Consider the following 18,636-nt stretch of genomic DNA (forward strand, 5'->3'; position numbering starts at 1 on the left):
TTTCTTCTTTCTAGTTCTTATTAATCTTGGTTTTTATTAAGTCTATCACATCTCTATTACTGCTGCCTGGTGACCTTGCTAGCTCCAATGAAGGGCAAAATGATAAAGCTTTGTGACCAAGCCCACGAACACAGAAATATTTCACCTGAGCCTATAGTGCTATTATCGCTCTTAAGTAGAGCAGAGCTATTTAAAAAAATAAAAAATATAAGCCCATACGTGGTGACCTTGCGGAGCTTGAGTGCTCTCTGAGAGTCAGGAGAAGTATATGAATCTGCAGCACCATCCATTACAGAAATCAAATCGTTCCTCATCCAGCTTTCATATCAAAATCCACTGTTGTAATGGTGCTGCTACCCCAGGGATTGCCCCAGCATGGGAAGATGTCTTGTTTCAATGACAGGGGGAGGCTGATGGAGTGGGACTCCAAGAGATGGGGAGGATAAAAAAGGGGTGAAGTCCAGCACTGGGCAGCTCCACGGAGCACCTGAGACTGGGCCAGGATGGAAGGATGCTGGATATCCGCTGGGCTGAACAGAGATATTCCTTTTGTTTCAGCCTCCACAAAATATCCAAGTGGAAAAGCACATGCCTTGGGAACCCCTACCTGAGAATTTTTGTTGAACCAGTGCTGCAAGCAGAGCAGTAGAGAGCTGGCACAGGCTACAATACTGCAAACAACCTGTCCTCCTCTCCCTGTCCCTCTCCTCTCTCATAACCCCTGCTCAGCACTAAGGGCTGCTGAGGAGATCCTTGTGTCATTTCAGACACCTTTGGGTCACTGAGGTATTCCCTGGGGTGGCAAAACACAGCCCAGGACCCAGAGGACACAGGTGCTGGATCTCCTGGAAAGGTCAGGGGGCAACCAGCTGCAAATCCACACTGCATGTGTTTGTGAACACCTCTCAACACAAACCCTGTCTGTGTCCTGACTCCTTTATTTCTCTGCTAACCCCACATGCTGGGCAATGCACAGCACACAATTTTAGCAGGTACCCCTGTCACCAGGCTTTTAGCAGGTAAAACCTCCACCTGTGGTCGATCAGGCCATCCCTGAGCCAAAACTGGCTTGCAGAGAGCTTGCACCCCTCAAGGCATAGCCTGGACTCTGTTACCCACTCGCTGCTTGCCCTTGAAAAAACCCACCTCCCTCCCATGCCTCAGTTTCCCCTGGTAGTGCTGTGGTACCTCACAGCTACTTGAAAGCTCTTGGGATGGGTTGAGAGCCTTGGGTGGGGCCTCCTGGAGGCAGAGAAGGTTTTGATGGAGTCTGGAGCAGAGCAGAAGAGAACGCTGGCAGTTTTGATTAAGTTAAAAACTGCAGAATCAAACTCCTTATTAATACAGCTTTACGCCACTGCATGTTGTAAGGTGCTTTCTAAACCTGTCACTGCAATTTATCATGCCAGCAGTGTAATAAAATACCACTATAAAATTTTGGATTAAATGTTCAAGGTCAATGGTGGACTTTCAGCTTCCCCATCTCTTCCTTGCTGCTTTAGGAGATGCTCTATTAAGCAGCTACAAGCTCTGGGAAAAAGTTTCTTTGGAGAAAAGATTCAGTTGTGGAGCATTTCCAGAATTAAATCTTCAGATATTTCATCAAATTACAAAACAATAAATAACAAATAACAAGAGTATAAACACTGGCTGGCTTCAGGTTGAGGCATTTCCTTTAGAAACAGTCTCATTTTTCTTGTGTTTGCAAAATGTGGCTCTCTGCTGCTGTCTTTGAAAAATAGACAGAAGGTGATTCCTTAATTTTAATAGAAATTTGGATGTGTTAGAGAAGCACCCTGGAGATTCTGGAGGAGTGTTACAGCAGCGCACAGCAAGGCTGAGACCAAAATTCCACTTCAGTGCATACTGAATAAAAACAATGCTGATGCAACTGAGCTTTTTATGTATTAAAGGGTAACAGAAGCAGCACACATTTACAGCTACAAGCTGTGCACAAACCTGCACAGCAGTTACAAAAGACTGAAGTTCTTCAAAATTACTAAAAAGAAGGTCTCATATTCCCTGCTTTAGCCCCAGTTATTCAAAGCAAGCTGCTGAAATGACTCTGTGTCGGAATCTGGTCTTTGCGTTTCCCTCAGACAACTCCTCTTATTCCATAAAAACAAAGGAAGCATTTGGCCACAACATCACAAAAACAAACAAACAAACAAACAAACAAACAAAGAAAAACCTACTAAAAATGCAGATACTGCTCTAGGCATTAAATTATCCTCTATATTCTGGCACATGTGCCAATGTGCCAGAGAGCTGGCTCTAACAGTCAGCCATAATAAAAGACATTACTTCTTCCCATGATCCTTTCCTCTCTTATAGCCTTACAGGAGAAGGTAACAGCTACAAGAACATTGCTGCTACTAAATTATTAGCAAATAATATTGCTTGTACTTTCCCGGGAACTCAGCTGCCTCCTGCTTTCCACAGGTAATGGTTATCCCCAGGGACATTTCTGTGGCTGAGCTTGAAATGTGTCACCCTTAAAAACGGGAGAAGGGCAGCTCAGTTTGGTGTTGTGAACATGACACAGGCACAGGACCCAAATCAGGAGGTGTAAAGGCCCAAAACTTTTGGCTTTGCAATGAGGTTGTTTCCTGAACAAAACTTATTCCTCAGATGAGGCAAGACCTTGGGAACCTTGGTATTTTGTTGGCACAGCCAAGTCCAAGGAGGCAATTTACAAAGGGAAACCCTGCCCAGGGCATCTGGCAGCACGATGGGTGCTCTGTGGGGCTCCACATTTTGACAGTGTTGGTGCGTCCTCGTCACCCCCAGTGCCTGTTGCCTGGGTGCTGAGCTGCAAGCACCTTTAGGGAAGGATGGTGCCGTGTCCCCTGGTCCCAGAAAATGGTTGGAAGGTTGGAAAATACCTCTAAGATCACTGATCAGATCCTGGTTCCTTTTCTTTTCATCCATCAAAGATTCTGCTCTGTAACATCTTCCTCATTTGGGGTAAGGAATGAGCTCCTCACTCATGACAACAACAACAAAAAAAGGTGGAAAGACTGTAAAACAGAAATCCTTCTTTATCAGATTGACAGGGCTTCAGCCTGTGGGATTTAGTCAGAGAAAAGCAATGTTCTCATGCTCTTCACTCACAAACCTCCCAATCTGCCCTCCACAACTGGAAACGTGGAATTGCTGAACATGAGCACTGACAAGAACTACAAGTACCCCATCATAAAGTCCAGGCTATCCACTTTACAGCACAGTAATCTGTTTTACTACTTGTATTATAGTGACAGAATTGTTTTCTGCAACCTAGTTCAGATTAAGAAACTGGGGGATAAGACACATTAACTTCTGTAATATATATTGCCAGAGCCTTGGCTGGTATAAAACAGTTTCCTGAGGGAATTAAGCAGAAAGTGAAGAGCAGAAACAGTCTCGGCTGCTGATTTTCAGTTTTAGTCTGAAAAACTGGAACTGCTCTAGTGCTACAAGCTGAAGCCTCAGGTGGCACTGTAAATCTGCATCCATGCTGTCAAAGTCAACACAGCTTCTCCAGTGAAGATTTGAGTTAGTTCATGTATTTTCGGGAAATAAGCTTCATTTGCATTATTTACGAAATGCAAACATAAGCTGTCACACAGTAAGCTGCACGTCCCAAAAGGAAGTCCCTACACCAAGGAGCACGACAAGGAAACTAGAAACTGTTTTCTGGGGGTATTTGCAAGCAAAAGCTGTGGTCAGTGAAAGCATCAGCCCCTGTGTGCCCTGCCAAGGCACCAGGACATCCCAGCTGCCCCCAGCTTCCAGAAGGCAGAGGGAGCTGAGACTCCATGGAGGGTCATCCCTCACAGGGGACATTCCTTTGCCCAGATGCCAATCTCACTGCCCTGAGTCCTGGTTCTGAGAGCCACGGCACAGTCCAGACACAAGGGACAGAAACACCATGGCCCTTCTCTGAGGACAACTGAGCAAACAGCAGGGCCTGTGCACTCTTGAGGAGACCTTTTGATCCCTGTGGCCACCTTCCAAATCACTGCCATTTACTGCTGTGGGAGCAGGGGGAAGGGGCGTGAGGCAAGTTTGGGGGTTTCTTTCTGTGGCTGTGATGCCCATACCTGAAACTGGCTCAAGCAGGGGATTTCTCCTTCTAAGTCACCTCTTGGGTTTTGCCTCAAGTGCTCCATTTGTGGGTTCTCAAATAGGAACTCAGCATTCTCCGTGGGACCAAGCCTTTGCAGTGGGTTGCAACAGAGTGCATTACAACAGGCTCTGTACAACACATCTTTACCTTCCTTAGCAACTGTGCTGTCCAAAAATCACTACAGTGCACTATTAAGGAAAAAAAATCCTCTGTAAAAACAAAGAATATTTTGAGGATTGCTTTAATAGCCAGAATAAACATTGATGAAGTTTCCTGCAATCACAGAGCACGGTTCCTGTCCACCTCCCACTGCAGATTTAATCAAGGGCAGCCCAAGTTTTTCATTGAGTCATGAAAGTGATATCAAAATCCATAAAAAAGAGCAACGTTACATGCACTGCTTTACAACTGATAAGAACGACTAACTCTGGCGATTTCATTGCCGTGATTACAAGCTGCCACAATAAACAAGCAGCTACTTCATTTATTGCTCTATATCCATGCTCAGCTCTGGCTGAAACCCAGAACCAGCTATTTCAAACCAGTCTATTCTCAGGACTTTGTCCCTGATGCCCATGGCAAGTTTTCACACCTAATCTTCTGATTTCTGGGTAGGTGACCACCACTGCTGCCCTCAGCAGCACGCTGGGTCTGGCCATGCTGGTACTTCACAGCCTCTTGGCTGCAAAGTTACTGAATTGCATCAAAGCAAGGCAGGAGGATGCCAGTGTTGCCCGTCCCTTTGCCACTTGGATACAAGGAATAAGGCTGGTATTGCCTTTGGGGGAACAGAGCTGCTGTGTGACAGGACCAAGGCCATGTTGTGTTCACAGGGTCAGAGGAAGCCCCTGATGTGCAGCCTGTGGCTGGCAATGTCCTGGGGAAGGGGGTGCAGCAAGGGGACACCCCATGCTGTGGCTCAGCCTCTGGTGCACAGAAGAAACTGTACCCCTATAGAAAGGCTTTTGCATAACACTGTGCCCATATTAGTGAAAAAACACCCTATTTCGAAAAGCAGAAAAGGTGCTGCAACCCCAACTGGAAATGAAGGGGATGTCAGCACCCAGCTGGTCACAAAACACATTTTCAAAGTCATCTGCAGTCCCCTACAGGCCAAAAAGCACACAGAGGGGTCAAAAGAGTCCTGCACCCACTGAGCCCAGTGGTAAATTCGAAAGGCGCCAGATCTGTGTCCCAATCAACGCTAATTCAAATAAGAACATTTCCACTTCACCCCTTAGGCTTCACATAGGACTTATTTGCCTGAGCTAACGTTTGGAAACACGATCAGAAAGTAAACCTGTGGGTGGTGCCCATGCCGATGGACACTGCTGCTGCCCCTCATCCACGCTGTCCCAAAGCAGAGATTTCTGGCTCACTTCTGCCTTCACACCGCGCCGCGGGGCCAGTGCAGGATCACTCACCTGCACCGTACGTCGTGGCCAACATGATCGAGGAGATCCACGCGACCTCGCCATAGGACGTGCCAAAGAAATCCTGGATTTCTTTGAAGAAGATGGCCAAGCCCTTGGGGAAGGCGTAGGCGAAGCCGATCGAAACGAAGGCTCCGAGCACCACCGCCCAGCCCCAGCCGCCGTCCGGAGGGACGGGGGCTCGCCCTGGGGGCGCCATGGCCGGGGGAGAGAGCGGGGCCCGCGCTCCTCGGGCAGCCCTGGAATGCAAAGTGCAGAGTTGCCGGGTCAGGATGCTGAGCCCCGGACCCCCAGTCCCGGGATGCTGCTACCTCAGTCCCAAAGTGCCCGGCCCCGAGTGCCGGGACGCAGCTCCCCTAAGTCCCAGGATTTTGCTCCCTTGGACTCCCCCAGTCCAGGGGTGCTGCTCCTCACTCCCTTGGGCCTCTCGTCCCAGGAGGCTGCTTCTCCATATCCCTGTTCTGGAGTGCTGCTGCCTGGAACTCCAGTCCAAGGATGCTGCTTCCCCAGCCCCGGAATGCTTTTATCCCAGTCCCAGGGTGCTGCTCCCCCTGTCCCCATCCTGCAGTGACACCGCGACCCCAACACACCTTGAGCCCTGTGAGTCCTGTCCCGTGTCGCGCCCCCTCTGAGCTATTTCACGCCAAGCCCACCGGCCCCGTGTCGCCGTCCCGCGGGCAGCGGTGCTGGGGGAGAGCGGGACGGTGCAGGAATGCCACGTGGACTTAGGTTAAAAGCAGGAACAGCGGCCCCAACCCGGTGCACCGCCCCACTCCTGCCTGCCCAGCGCCCGGGACACGCCTGTGATGTGGGATCCCGCACCCCCGCACACGGACTCACCTGCGGAGCGCGGCGCCGGGACAGACCCCCAGGGACGGGATGGGACGAGTTGGGACGGACAAGAAGGGGCGGGGAAGCATCCGCACCGCCCCATGCGGGACCCGCCCGCCCCGGCGGACAGGACAGGCACCAAACCTTCCCCAGGAGTCACATCCCTTCTCGCTTCTCCCTTTCCCCCGTGTTTTCCTCGCCCCCCCTCCCTCGCAGCAGCACCAGCCACCCCGCGGGCGTTAATTAAGCCGCCCTCAGTTACTTAACGCAAATTGTTCTTTTGCCCCCCCCTCCCATATTTCCATCAGTGTCCCTCTTTTTTCTGCTCCATACCAAGTTGCAGATTGCTCTCCTGCCCCCAGACCACACCATCATAATAAATAAAAAAAAACAGTGACTTTTTACAGGGGTAGATTGGGGACAGGACAAGAGGGAATGGTTTTAAACTGAAAGAGGAGAGACTTAGGTTACATGCTGGACATTCTTCACTATGAGGGTGGTGAGGCCCTGGCACAGGTTGCCCAGAGAAATTGTGGCTGCCCCATCCCTGCAAGTGTTCAAGGCCAGGTTGGACAGGGCTTGGAGCAACCTGGTGTAGTGTAAGATAATTGTGGGCACCCTATCCACAACACAGAGTTGGAACGTGGTGATCTTTAAGGTTCCTTCCAACCCAATTCTGAATTCTGTTACTCTATAATCATTTCAGGCTTCTACCCTCTATTTAGTTCACCAATTCGCTGTATATTCTTCTTTTCACATTGAACTCTGTTTGGGAAAACATTAAGCAGTGTTTGCTCTGGCTGGAAAGTTGCAGTTTCACCACAAGATGTTTATCTTACTCAACCTTGCCTCCCTCTGGCTTAACTAGCAGCCCCATGGGTCTTGAAGGAATGCAGGCACATGCCTTCCTGGGCCCAATTTTGTGGAAATTCATATGGAGATGGCAGATGAGCATCAGCACCTTGTCACTTCCCATGAGGAGACCTTCTTCCATCCCCATGTAGCCATGACTGCAGTATGATGGGGCAGATCTTACAAATCATTTTGGCAAAAGACATTTTGCCTGAAAACAACTATACCATCTGCATTGCAGCTATGGCCCTTCCTTCCCTCTTTCCCCAAGAGGAAAAACCCTTTTGGTTTCTCTGTGTGTCAAGGCTCAGATCAACTCTTCCCTAATGCCCTAAAAAGCTGCACTCAGTCTGCTTCCAAAAAAACCAAGGCACATTAATTAGGTGTGTAGAAATTAACTGGTTTTTAAATGTGCCTTCAGGCACTGCTGCTGTTCACTTGTTTCTTTTCTCCTCTTCTTTTTGAGCTGAACACCACCCACATGGGGATGCCCCACCCACAGGGGGCAATGGGCTTACCCCTCCAATGCACAGCTGAGATTGAACTTGGTACATCCTTAGCAGCAGCATGGAAGACGGGAGGGCAGAAGGAAACCCCCAGGGGGAGAGGGATGAAGAAGCTCCCGCCATGGAAGCTCCAACTCCCAGCTGGAAGTTGAGAATTTCCCTTTGCAGAAATGTTAAATTGGATGTCATGCTAAAGAATGTCCTCTTCAGGAGCAGCCTTGGGTAAATGTTCACACAAACTGGTGGCAAACTCAAAACTGGAGCAGGAAATCTTTTGCAGCAGGAGATACTGGGGGCAAACAAACGATTTCTAAAGATGTCTAAATGCAATTAGTCTTTGCACTCACGTGTCTGGTCTAAATGCAATTAGTCTTTGCACTCACGTGTCTGCTCTGAAGAGAAGCTCACAAGCAAAGCACAACAGCCTGAGGGCAGAGGGTAGGGGACTGACAGTAGAAATCCTGGGCTCACCAGGTCAAAAAGGACTTCCTAGCAACTGAGGGGGACTTGGGTTCATCTCACAGTAGCTGCCTGTGCCAGTGCTCCCCCTCCATTTCGGGAGCACAGACTGTCCCCCATGGCCAGGCTCTGCTCCCTCATCCACTGACAGCAGTCGCTTCCTGCAGGGCAGGTTTTTTAATTTGCTGGCAAGCAGCAACAAAATTGATTAAAATTGCAAAGTACCTTTTCAAATGACTCATTTCCCTATCACAGTGCTCCATGTAAATAAGTGACTGCTATTATATTCCCAGCACTCCACTCCAGAGCTGGTGAAAGAAGAGGGGCAAACTGGGAAAAGGGGCCAGGAGCAAGGCAGAACCTGAAACTCTCCCTCTCTCCCCAGCAGGGCTCATTTTCCAATCTTTGCAAAGCTTTCTGTGGCAGTTCCCTTGTCATGATTTCTAAATCAAATGAACTAACATCTTTCACTTGCTTACAGCCCAAAGTTTGATGAACAATACTTAAGATCACAGAATCTTAGGATGGTTTGGGTTGGAAGGGATCAACACCATGCCATGGGCAGGAACATCTTCCACTAGAGCAGGTTACTCAAAGCCCTGTCCAACTTGTTATTCTTGAACACTTCCAAGGTTTAGGCACCCACAGCTCCTCTGGGCAACCTGTGCCAATACCTCACCAATCTCTGGTGAAGCATAAATTGCCCCCCAAAAAGTGACTAGTGATGACAACCTGAGTGTTTTTCCTTTCTTGAAAAAGAAAAAAAAAGGGGGGGGGCAGTGGAGAAACCCTGGGCTTCCTTAAGAATGGAAATCATTCCTATTTGTTCTCAGTGGACCACTTTGGTATTTGTAAATAATTTTATTCAAAGCCTTTAACGCAAAGCATTTAATGGCAGCCAAAGGTAGGAGCTCCAACTCTATAACTCCAACAGTGTTTTTCCTTCATTTAGTATTTGAAAGTCAATTAAAAGCTTTAGAAATTGCTTCCACACTAAAAAAAAACCCAAAATCTTTACCTAGTTCTGCTGCATGAAAACAGCATCTGGTAAGTGAACACTGAAAGAGGTAGCTCTCCACTTCCATGGCACACCCCATTTCTCAAAATACTCTGTTGTCATGTTCCATTTGCTCATAAAATGCAGCAGCAGTAAAATGCAATTCATAACCCTGGTTAAAAGGGAGCTCCTGAATTAATGAATGAGATTACAGGCAGCAATTGTCCACAAAGCCAAAGGGCTGGACCTCACAGCTGGGATGTGATACCGTCAGTTTGCTCAGCATGATGTCTTGGGAGAGAGAGATCCCAGTCCTCCAAGAGCAGACCTACACATTTATGTTCCTAATAGTATGCTTAACTTTTTTTAAAGGATCAATCCAGACCAATACAAGAACAGATTTCAATTCAGAAAAATAGTTGGCTCTGGACCAGAGGCCACCATGAAATGCCAGCTGGGGGACAAGAGCAGCAGTTCCCTCCCTGTTGAGTGCAGAACTACCCTCATACCCCACGTTCTCCTCACCCTGAGCGTCATCAGGCTGATAAAACACATTCCTCAGTATTTGTTATTTACCTCGCTGGTAAATCCCTGAATGCTGGAGGTCTTGTGCACCTCCACAAGACCTCCAGCATTCAGGGATTTACCACTAATAATTTCATGCTTGAGGTTTTAATTAAAGGGCACCTAACTCTGGCTGGTGGCTGCCAGGGGAACTGAGCAGCGGGAGGGGTGCAGGCAGCACCCCACCAAGGCAGCACCCACACGTGCTCCACGTGGGATATGATGGTCAAGCATGGTCAATTCACATCCCTTGACATATCTCTGGCTATTTGGAGGGGACTTTTAATTTCCATGCAGCCTCCTTGCTGCTCTGTGAGATGTTCTGCTGCAGGCAGAGCCACCAGCCCCTCACACCCTGCACCTGGTGATGGGGTGAGGCTGCATGGGGCCAGGCAATGTTGGTGCTGGCACTGCTTCAAACCACACAGGACACTGGGTAATGTTTTACAAGAGGGTCAAGGAGAGGTCAAAATAGAAAGTTATGAAATGTCAAACTTGCTCTGTGCTAAACCCCAGTATTAGTAGCATGGAGACCAGACAGGCAAAGGGATGCACATGACATGAAATTAGTCTCTCCAGAGCCATCAAACCTCTTAGACAGCCCCAGCCCTGTGTCTGTGCCATCAAACCAGCCAGGTGCATGGAGCATCACTGTGGGATGAGCTGGTTTCCTGGAGACAACAGAATAAACTGAGCAGCAACATCACTTCTGTTTTTCCCCTGTTGCAGGAGTTTAATCAGCAGCCCAAACCAAAGCATTTTTGTTGGTGAAAAGATGGTGACAATTAATCTAAATCTAATAACTCGAATGTTTTCACTGGGGAATTAAAACAAATTATTCTTTTGCTATTGCATCTTTGTCTCATTTACATTTTAATCCCGGAAGAATCTTCCTCTGTTATATTTGGAAAATGACTGCATAGAAAGGGAGAAACAACATGGTTGAAAGTACTTAAAGATGCATCCAGAATTTAGCTATTAACTTTTATGGCTGAAGTCTGACTATGCCAAGCCCTAAATGGCTGAAAATTAGGACAAATACTGGGGTTTTTTTCCAAACACTGCTGAATGCAGAGCCTGGTGCCATTTCAGATTGTACACACAAGGTCGGGCAAACAAACAGCTGGGGCAGAAGGTTGTGTTGAAGGTGTAATTACACATTAGCCAGAGCAGAGACAGTCACCCTGTCATTTGTACTGAGAGTAAAGGGGACCCTTCTCTGGTGGCACCATGTGCAGAGGGAAACCTCTGCCTTCCCACCCTGTGGCTCTCCACTCACAGACCCCAGTCTTGTTGTCCTTGCTCTGAGGTTTCACCCCAGGATAATGAGTTCACACCCTTTTGCTCAAGGTAAACACATAGTGAATAAAGGCACTTTACTGTTGTCCAACTAAAATCAGTGTGATATCCCACCTTATTCCAACCTGTCTTAACTACTTTGCCTGCCTGTGACTTCTGATGGAGATATTCTTGTGGGAGTTTCTTCCCTCGCTTCAGTAAAAAGGAAGCAGATTAGCAAAAATCTGCATCTTAGACTGTCAAAACTAATCCAGTGAATTGTGACACACCCAGCCCCTCCACAAGCACCATCTCCAAGGCAAGGCCCTCAGCAGCTGTGCCACTTCTGGGTTCAGAGGACCACTGCTGCCTCCAGCCCCATCTCCAAGTAAACTCTCAAATAATTCTCAGCAGGACAGGAAGAGCATCAGCTGCCTCAGGGCTGCCTGAATGCTTCACCAAGGTGGAGAGCTTTAGATTTCATTAAACTCTCATGATGTTTGAGTGAGGAGAGATGATGCAGGGCCACTATGAAGAGTGATTCCCACTCCAGAGCAGCAAAAACCTGGAACTGCACAGTGTTGACTGTGCCTGAGACGAAGGTCAGTGGCTGGGGGACAGGGGGATGTCACACCTGTTGGCAAGTAGTCTCTGGGACACTGCTGTTTGCAGATCATAGTACTCTGTCATAATATAATGCAGGTATTTTCCAAAAAAATTAACCCCACCTCACCCAAGTTTTAAGGTATTGGATGGGTAGTCAACTAAAGCTACAGCAAAATATCACAGAGAGGTAGCTGGAGCTTTGTTCTGATTGTTTTTTCTCCATCAAATAAAATTCTGACAAGTGACTGTAACTCCATGAGGGCTTCTGCATTTGACATGAGTTTCCCCAAGAAATCTTCCTGTAAGGCTGCAGCATTCTGGGAGCAGGTACTGCTGTTTGCTGCGTGTATGGAGGACACCTTTGATGTGCCTCAAGGACAAGGATGCACCGAGCAGAAACCAATCTCAGCTGGCTCCTCACCACGCAGTTCTCGTCACCAGTGAGGCTCCCGGGCACTGAGAGCAGGAGGGGAGCAGGATGACAGGATCAAGTCTGCAGCTGCTCTGCACACAGCCAGATCCTCTCAGGGAGGTGGAAGAAAACCAGCAAGCTCCTCATTAGCCTTCCAATTCAGTTAAATGCTGGGAGATGGAAACAAGAGGCAGACTCAAACCTGGGAAGAGTTGAATGCCCGCATCACGTGGTGCAGAGAGCTGTGTCTAACAGCACTGTGCCCTTCACACAGGGTGATGCAAGGCACAATATTGCTGTAGGTAAACTCAGCCAGGCTCCTGTGCCTGAATTTTCTGTGTTGTTTTGCCCTCCTGGCTGACCATTGTCCAGCAGATCAAGCATGATGCTTTAGCATTAACTTCCAAGGTCTTGCACAGATAGTTCTTTAGGAACTTGTTGAACTTTTGACATTGTGCATCCATGTTGCCCCACAAGATTAAAAGAGGAGAGTTTTTGGTCTGAGTGTTGTATATTGTAAAATGAAAGTTGGGGTTTGAAGGGATCCCTTGCATTCCCTCCCTCCTCAAATACAGCATGCAGCTTCCCTGGATGCTACACAACTGCTGTAGACTTATGCTGCTGTAGCTGAAAGGAAGATCAAACTGAGTTTTCAATTACTTATTCACTCAAAGATATTTATTCCCCGAGATGAAACTCCTAAATCTGTTATTATTGCCATTCCCTCTTCTATTACCACTAGCATGCTGCTGCTTTCAGATCTATGGAGATGTCAACACCATTTACTGGAAGCAACAAGTGAAAGATGAGAACATGGCAGGGAAATGTTTAGAATTATGAATCATCCGCAAGAACAGAGGACATAATTGATATTCCTTAATTCTAGAAGAGTCTATAATCATTACACAGGGGTTCTTCCGAAGACTTATGCTTTTCCAAAATCTATTTCTTTCATGGGTTGCTTGTTTTTTTTAAAACCCAGTTGCTGCAGTGATTTAAAAAATGAGGGAGGTGAAGAGCAGCAGCTACCACAGCACAGGCAGACCCCCCAGAGAGGAAAGGTGCCCTTGGCAGGAATGAACACAGGTATTTGTGAAAGGGACAGGATACTCCTACCAAAGCCTGTGTGAAGCCAAATACAGGGCTGAAAAAGAAACATCACCTTGCTTCATAACATCTCACAATTCCCTGCTCTTGCTGACACCCTCCTGTGCCATCTGGGCAAGTCAGGCGCTTGCACACACGGCTGTAGATTACAATGACAGCTCTGCAGCAATAAGATTTCATGAAAGTCTGTACTTAAGGATGGGAAGATCAGTGCTGGAACCCATAAGTTTTATACAGTAATGGCTTCTTCCCCCATCAGAACCACCGACAGCAGTTCCACTGCTGTACTCTCCTCTGTATCTTTGTTTGGGTGTCGAGGGCACCAGCTCAGGGAATGTGGAGAATGAAAACCCAGAAATCTCAACCACCCTGAGACATGTCCAAAATCTGGTGCTCAGCATCAGACATCCAACTTTCAGACTGCCCTGAGCAGCCACCCTGAGGAAATGAACCCTCTAAATGAGACTCTCTTCAGTCTCTGACTCTGTCAGACCTTCTCAGCTCCTGACATGAGACCACCAGAGCCAAACAGCAGCCAGAGGATACACATTCACTGTTTCAAGAGGGAATCAGTGTTCAGTAGAGCTGCTGATTTAATCCCCCTGGAAGGGAACCCTTGTGTCCATCTGCAGCAGCAGACCACAGACCAGAGAGACCAATGAAGCCGCTTCACTGCCCAGCTGATTGAATCCACCCAGACCTGAAAAGGTTCTTTCTACAAGCAGGGAAGCAGCTCATCCCTCACACCTCTCAGGTCATGTACATCTCCTTCCACCTTAATCTATCCCATATCAGATGACAAGACAGCTCCCTTGCTTTTATTGCCATGTAAAACCAGTTCCTAAAGTACAGGAGTGTATGACACTTCTGTGCACAGGGGGCACCCAAAGTCTGCAGTGCATGACCCAAGAAGCCTCCAAACCACACTGTCCTGAAGGCAACACAGTACCAGAAGGATCCTACAACTTTTTTTTGCAGTAGTCTTTCCAAAAGTGTGTCAGTGACCTTGTTTGAGGAAGAATACGTGTTTGGGTAGATGTGAGTTGTGTGGCTATTCTTGCATTCTTAAGTGTTAATCCTTTTACTTTTCACCCTTGTAAAACAAGCTGAGAACCACCAGAAATCTCCTCAGAGCCCAGAAATAACCATCAGCAGCTAAGCCTCACAGGCATTAGTAACCTAAACGCAAGATGGTCCTCTACTAACCATTAACAGCAAGATACACACCGGTTACTCAGATCAAAGTGACAGACTGACACCTGGCAGCAGTATTTGAGGGAAATATCGCTCTGAGAATATCCACCTGATGATTTAATTATGAGGACAAGAGATACATTTCCCACAACAGCAACTTTTGCAGCCAAGGTTCAAGAAAAGACCCAGCAAACGTTTTTACTTGAAGTAATCAGTGGACATATTTGTTCTTTCAGAAAGATTCTGCACAGAAAAGTCTAAAACATCATCCCTTAATTATTTGCAGCAAAATTTTAGCAGCAGATTTAGGGAAAATCATACTTAAATACTATATCAATATATACATGCACATATCCCATGTCTGTTCATCAGCAAAGCTTAGAGTTCAAGTTTCCAGCAACTTCTTTAAAATCATGAGTGAAAGTAATAAATTTTGTTTCAAAAAAAAAGACAAGAATAGGAAGGGAACAAAAGGCAATACTCAGACAGTCCAAGAGTCAAATAATTCTACCGTGGCCAAGCCTCAACCCACACATAGCAAGATTTCTGATGGAATAATAATTGATGACATCATATATGTTGCCAATAAAACACTCAGAACTACTGGTTTTCTCAGTTTTGCCAATGCACACCATCAGAAAACAGAAGGATAAACTTGCAGTTAGCAAGAACTTTCTCAAAGAAATACATTCTCTCCTTTTGGTGTGGAGATCAGACCTCCTCCTTCCCAAAGGAAAATACAGTCTTGCTTCACTTACCTCCTCCGTAGGTGGTAGCACACATGATGGATGTTGTCCAGGCAATCTGGCTGTAGGAGATGCTGAAAACAGCCTGGATCTCTTTAAAGTAGACTGTGAAAGCTTTAGGAAAGGTAAATGCAAACCCAATTGAGATGGAGGCTCCAAACACCACTGCCCAGCCCCATCCACCATCAGGGGGGACGTAGCCCAGGTCGGAAAGGACTGGAGGAGACATGGTCAGAGCAGATTTCAGAGCAAGACCCACTTTCCGGTGTCCTGCAGAGCAAAGGATGTGTGTGTTACACGGAATATGCATATCATGTTATCAGGCTACATTTTAAAGCAGAATTAAACGATTTAGAGATACAGAGGATCCCCCATTCTCAAAGCTTTGAACTTTTGCTGCCTATCAGTGGTCCTGCTGTTCAGTTCTAACATGACCAAGATCACCCTTCCCTCTCCAATAACCCTGTCCAGCCCTTCCACCTGTATTTTAAATACATACCCTCAAAATACTCGCATGGCCTCCAGGTTCAGGGATGGACCTCAGTCAAAACCTCAGTCAACGCCTCCACTTTCTGTTCTCTCCCCCATCCAGCTGGTGGCTCGGTGTCCCACCTTGGGAATGGCTTCTGCAGGTGGACTCCTGTCACAGTCCCTCTGGAGAGAACCAGATGCTCCAACTGCAGTGTTTTTAGGGTAATTGCTTCACTGTGTATCTTTCAAATGTAGGTGGAAATCCTTGTGGTTTCAGGTTATCCCTGCTTAAAAGAATAATTCTCATGACATGAGCAGCAGGTGAGTGGCCCCAGTGTGTTCAGCACCCCCTGTTCTGCAGGGGGACAAGGCTCTCCTGGCTCTTTGCTTCCCCCAAACCAACAACCAAACTGAGCAGCTGCTTGCAAAGGGCTTGAAGTTTCTTCCTACTTAGGGGCAGCAATTCCACTCATGCCTGGTGCCTGCCAGGTTAGCAGATTACTCTCAGGAGCAACACAGATCAAAGAGGGCATTCGCTCATTTGCATTCTTCCCTTTTTTTTTTTTTTTTTTTGGTCATTAAAATAAATGAGGGTAAAAAGGAAAGAAGTAAAACCTACATGCCTCTCAGGAGTTAATCCACAAGACTTCTATCAAGGTCAAGGTCTTACACTAGAGAGGAGAGGAGTAGGTCCCACAGCAAGAGGTGGCAGGGAGGTGCACCTGCATCTTTTTGGATAAAAGGTGGTTTAGTGCCTTTATATACTGAAACTCAGAAATGAGAGAAGCTGATAGGAAAGGGCATTGTCAGAGCTAACCTGTTGCACACACGGTAAACAGAGACATGTTACCCCCTTTCCACCCTCTCCAGCATCCTGGGGGACTCCTGGGCTGGAAATTGAACCCACAGTGTTAAGGCAAGGAGCTGAAAACTCTCCAAGAACACTGTACAAATACAATGAGATCTGGGTCATAGACTCTCAAACTGCTGTAAGCATTTATTCCCTGTTCCTCTCCTGAAGACACAGTCCCAGAGCCTCCCACTTCTTTTTGCTGGTAACAAGCCATCTGAATCAATTTTATCCACTTTTGTTTTATAATTGCTCGGTGCTGGTGGTGTTATGCAGCTCAGAGGTTTTCCTCATTCCCTGGTGTTATCCCATGTTGCTTCATCTGCCAACAATTCCAGCCTTCCCTTCACCTGGGTAAAGAACTGTGCTTTGCCTCTCCTTAACAAGAACCATGGGAACAGAGAACCCACATCCATATTTCCCATCATTTTAGTGGCAGCTACAGGTTGCGGAAGGGACAACAGATTCAACCAAGAAAAACACCATGTTATTTTTCAACAAGATTTTCAGATACATCAGGGAGGAGTTTGGGAATCCCTCCGCAAAAGAGTCATCCCCAGACCTCCATTGAAAATTTTCAATCCTGTCCTTGAACCATAATTGATTTTTTTCTGTTGTAGCCTTTCTTCACTGTCTTTTTTTGCTGAAGACCAAAACCATTCATCTCCATTTATATTTAATTTAGGGATATTTATGTTAGCCTGTGCTCAGTGTTCCAAGGGCAGCACTGCTGGTTCTGGAGGCCCTCAGGAGGTGAGAGGTTACACTGGAGAAGGATCACCATGTGTTAGTGTCATCCTCACCCCTGATTTATCCAACTACTGTCGTTTGGAACCAACACACACAATCACAGTCTGCATTCTGTAAGCCAGATCAACTGGGGACTATTCTTGGACTACACAATTATTTTCTACCACAATTGTTTTATTCAGGTCAGGGATGTTTCTTGTTAATCAAGAGAGCACCGTGACAAATCAAACCCAAAGCTTCACCTGCCAATCCAGGGACTCCCTGATGCCAAGTTTCCCTCAACCCGAGGAAGCCACCACACACCAGACACACACACTCACTAACCGCTGTCCAGTGGGACTGCTCCCTCTTCGGCAGAGGTGGGCACCACTCGGACTCCCTTCCCTTGGGAATGCTGGTTGCTGGCTCCCTCAGCAGCGACCTGCTCAGCTTTTAAAGCCATCTGCTGGCCTTGTCCCCCACCCCAGATGCAGCTAAGATCAAAGGTTGAGATCAGAGGCTCTACCTTTGGATGTAAAACCTTCCAGTCACTTGGAACACTGTCTGTCACCCAACACCTCATGTTACATCCAAAGGCTGCTGTATCCCACATTAACCAACTTTTCATGAACAGGATTACCCTTCACCCAGGAGCAACAAATCCATTTCCATTTGCAGTGCTTGGAACATTGGTCTCTCAGGTCTCTGTGGAGGTTAATAAATTATTTGTCAGATATCACTTGTCCTTGTACATATTAACTTATTCTCTCTTTACAATGTGTTTTTGCAGGCTCTGCTCCCACTTTCCTCTCAGGGAATTTGCATACGGACATCCCGTGTCTTTGCCCAGCCTGCTATGGCAATTTTAACCTTCTGCCTGAAGTTCTCCTCTGTGACTTCTGGGTCACCTAAAATCCTGCATCAGATTGATTCAGACCACTCAAAAACAAACCGAGGGATTCACAAGCCACAGCAACACCTATCAAGGGGTAAACGTCACTCTGGAATGGGGGGAGAAGGTACAGAAGATTCCTGAATTTTTTGCCAGTAACTCAACAGTTGACTTGGATAGTGATTGAGCAACATCCACACCACCAGTCTGTGCTTTGGAAAGGTTAATGTAACCCAATTTCTGTAGGAATGTTTCCACAAGACTTATGTTGCAAATCCCCATTTGGGGGATTTAAAACATTCCCCTGCCGTGTTTATAATCCAGACGCTGCAACACACTATTTAACCACAAGAAAAACAGGAAAGAACTGGCTGCAGGTGGGCCAGGGCAATGTTTTCATCCAGCCTGAGTAGAAAACTCCATAGAAAGGTAAACAGAGACAGAGAGAAAAATATCCATCTGAACTAACTTAGCATCTACTGTAGCAAATATTTCCTGCCTTGTGGCCACATGGAGTCATCTTCACTATTTTCTATTGCCCCAGCAGAAATATCTTCCTTGCAAGGACACAATGAATGCTCAAAACCACACAATTTTTCCC

General features: G+C 47.0%; 1 protein-coding gene across 2 annotated transcripts in view; it reads right to left on the bottom strand.

Annotated features, from left to right (window-relative positions):
* LOC114060099 (monocarboxylate transporter 2-like) overlaps positions 1-17,578 on the bottom strand; it is a 36,299-nt gene extending 18,721 nt beyond the window's left edge. The window contains exons 1-3 of one of the 2 annotated variants that reach the window (XM_027889299.1): positions 17,485-17,578; positions 15,593-15,747; positions 15,106-15,363 (exon numbers count right to left, since the gene is read on the bottom strand). In XM_027889299.1, the coding sequence (XP_027745100.1) occupies positions 15,106-15,322 (217 nt within the window). In that variant the 5' untranslated portion in view covers positions 15,323-15,363; positions 15,593-15,747; positions 17,485-17,578. Of the gene's footprint in view, positions 1-15,105; positions 15,364-15,592; positions 15,852-17,484 lie in introns of both variants that reach the window. The other variant, XM_027889298.1, reaches the window with a different exon arrangement.
* Positions 17,579-18,636: the final 1,058 nt, after the last annotated feature.

The sequence above is a fragment of the Empidonax traillii genome, unplaced genomic scaffold (genome assembly GCF_003031625.1).
Source record: "Empidonax traillii isolate 1590-97213 ecotype Southwest subspecies unplaced genomic scaffold, ASM303162v1 scaffold258:size685985, whole genome shotgun sequence".
In the NCBI taxonomy this organism is placed as follows: Eukaryota; Metazoa; Chordata; class Aves; order Passeriformes; family Tyrannidae; genus Empidonax; species Empidonax traillii.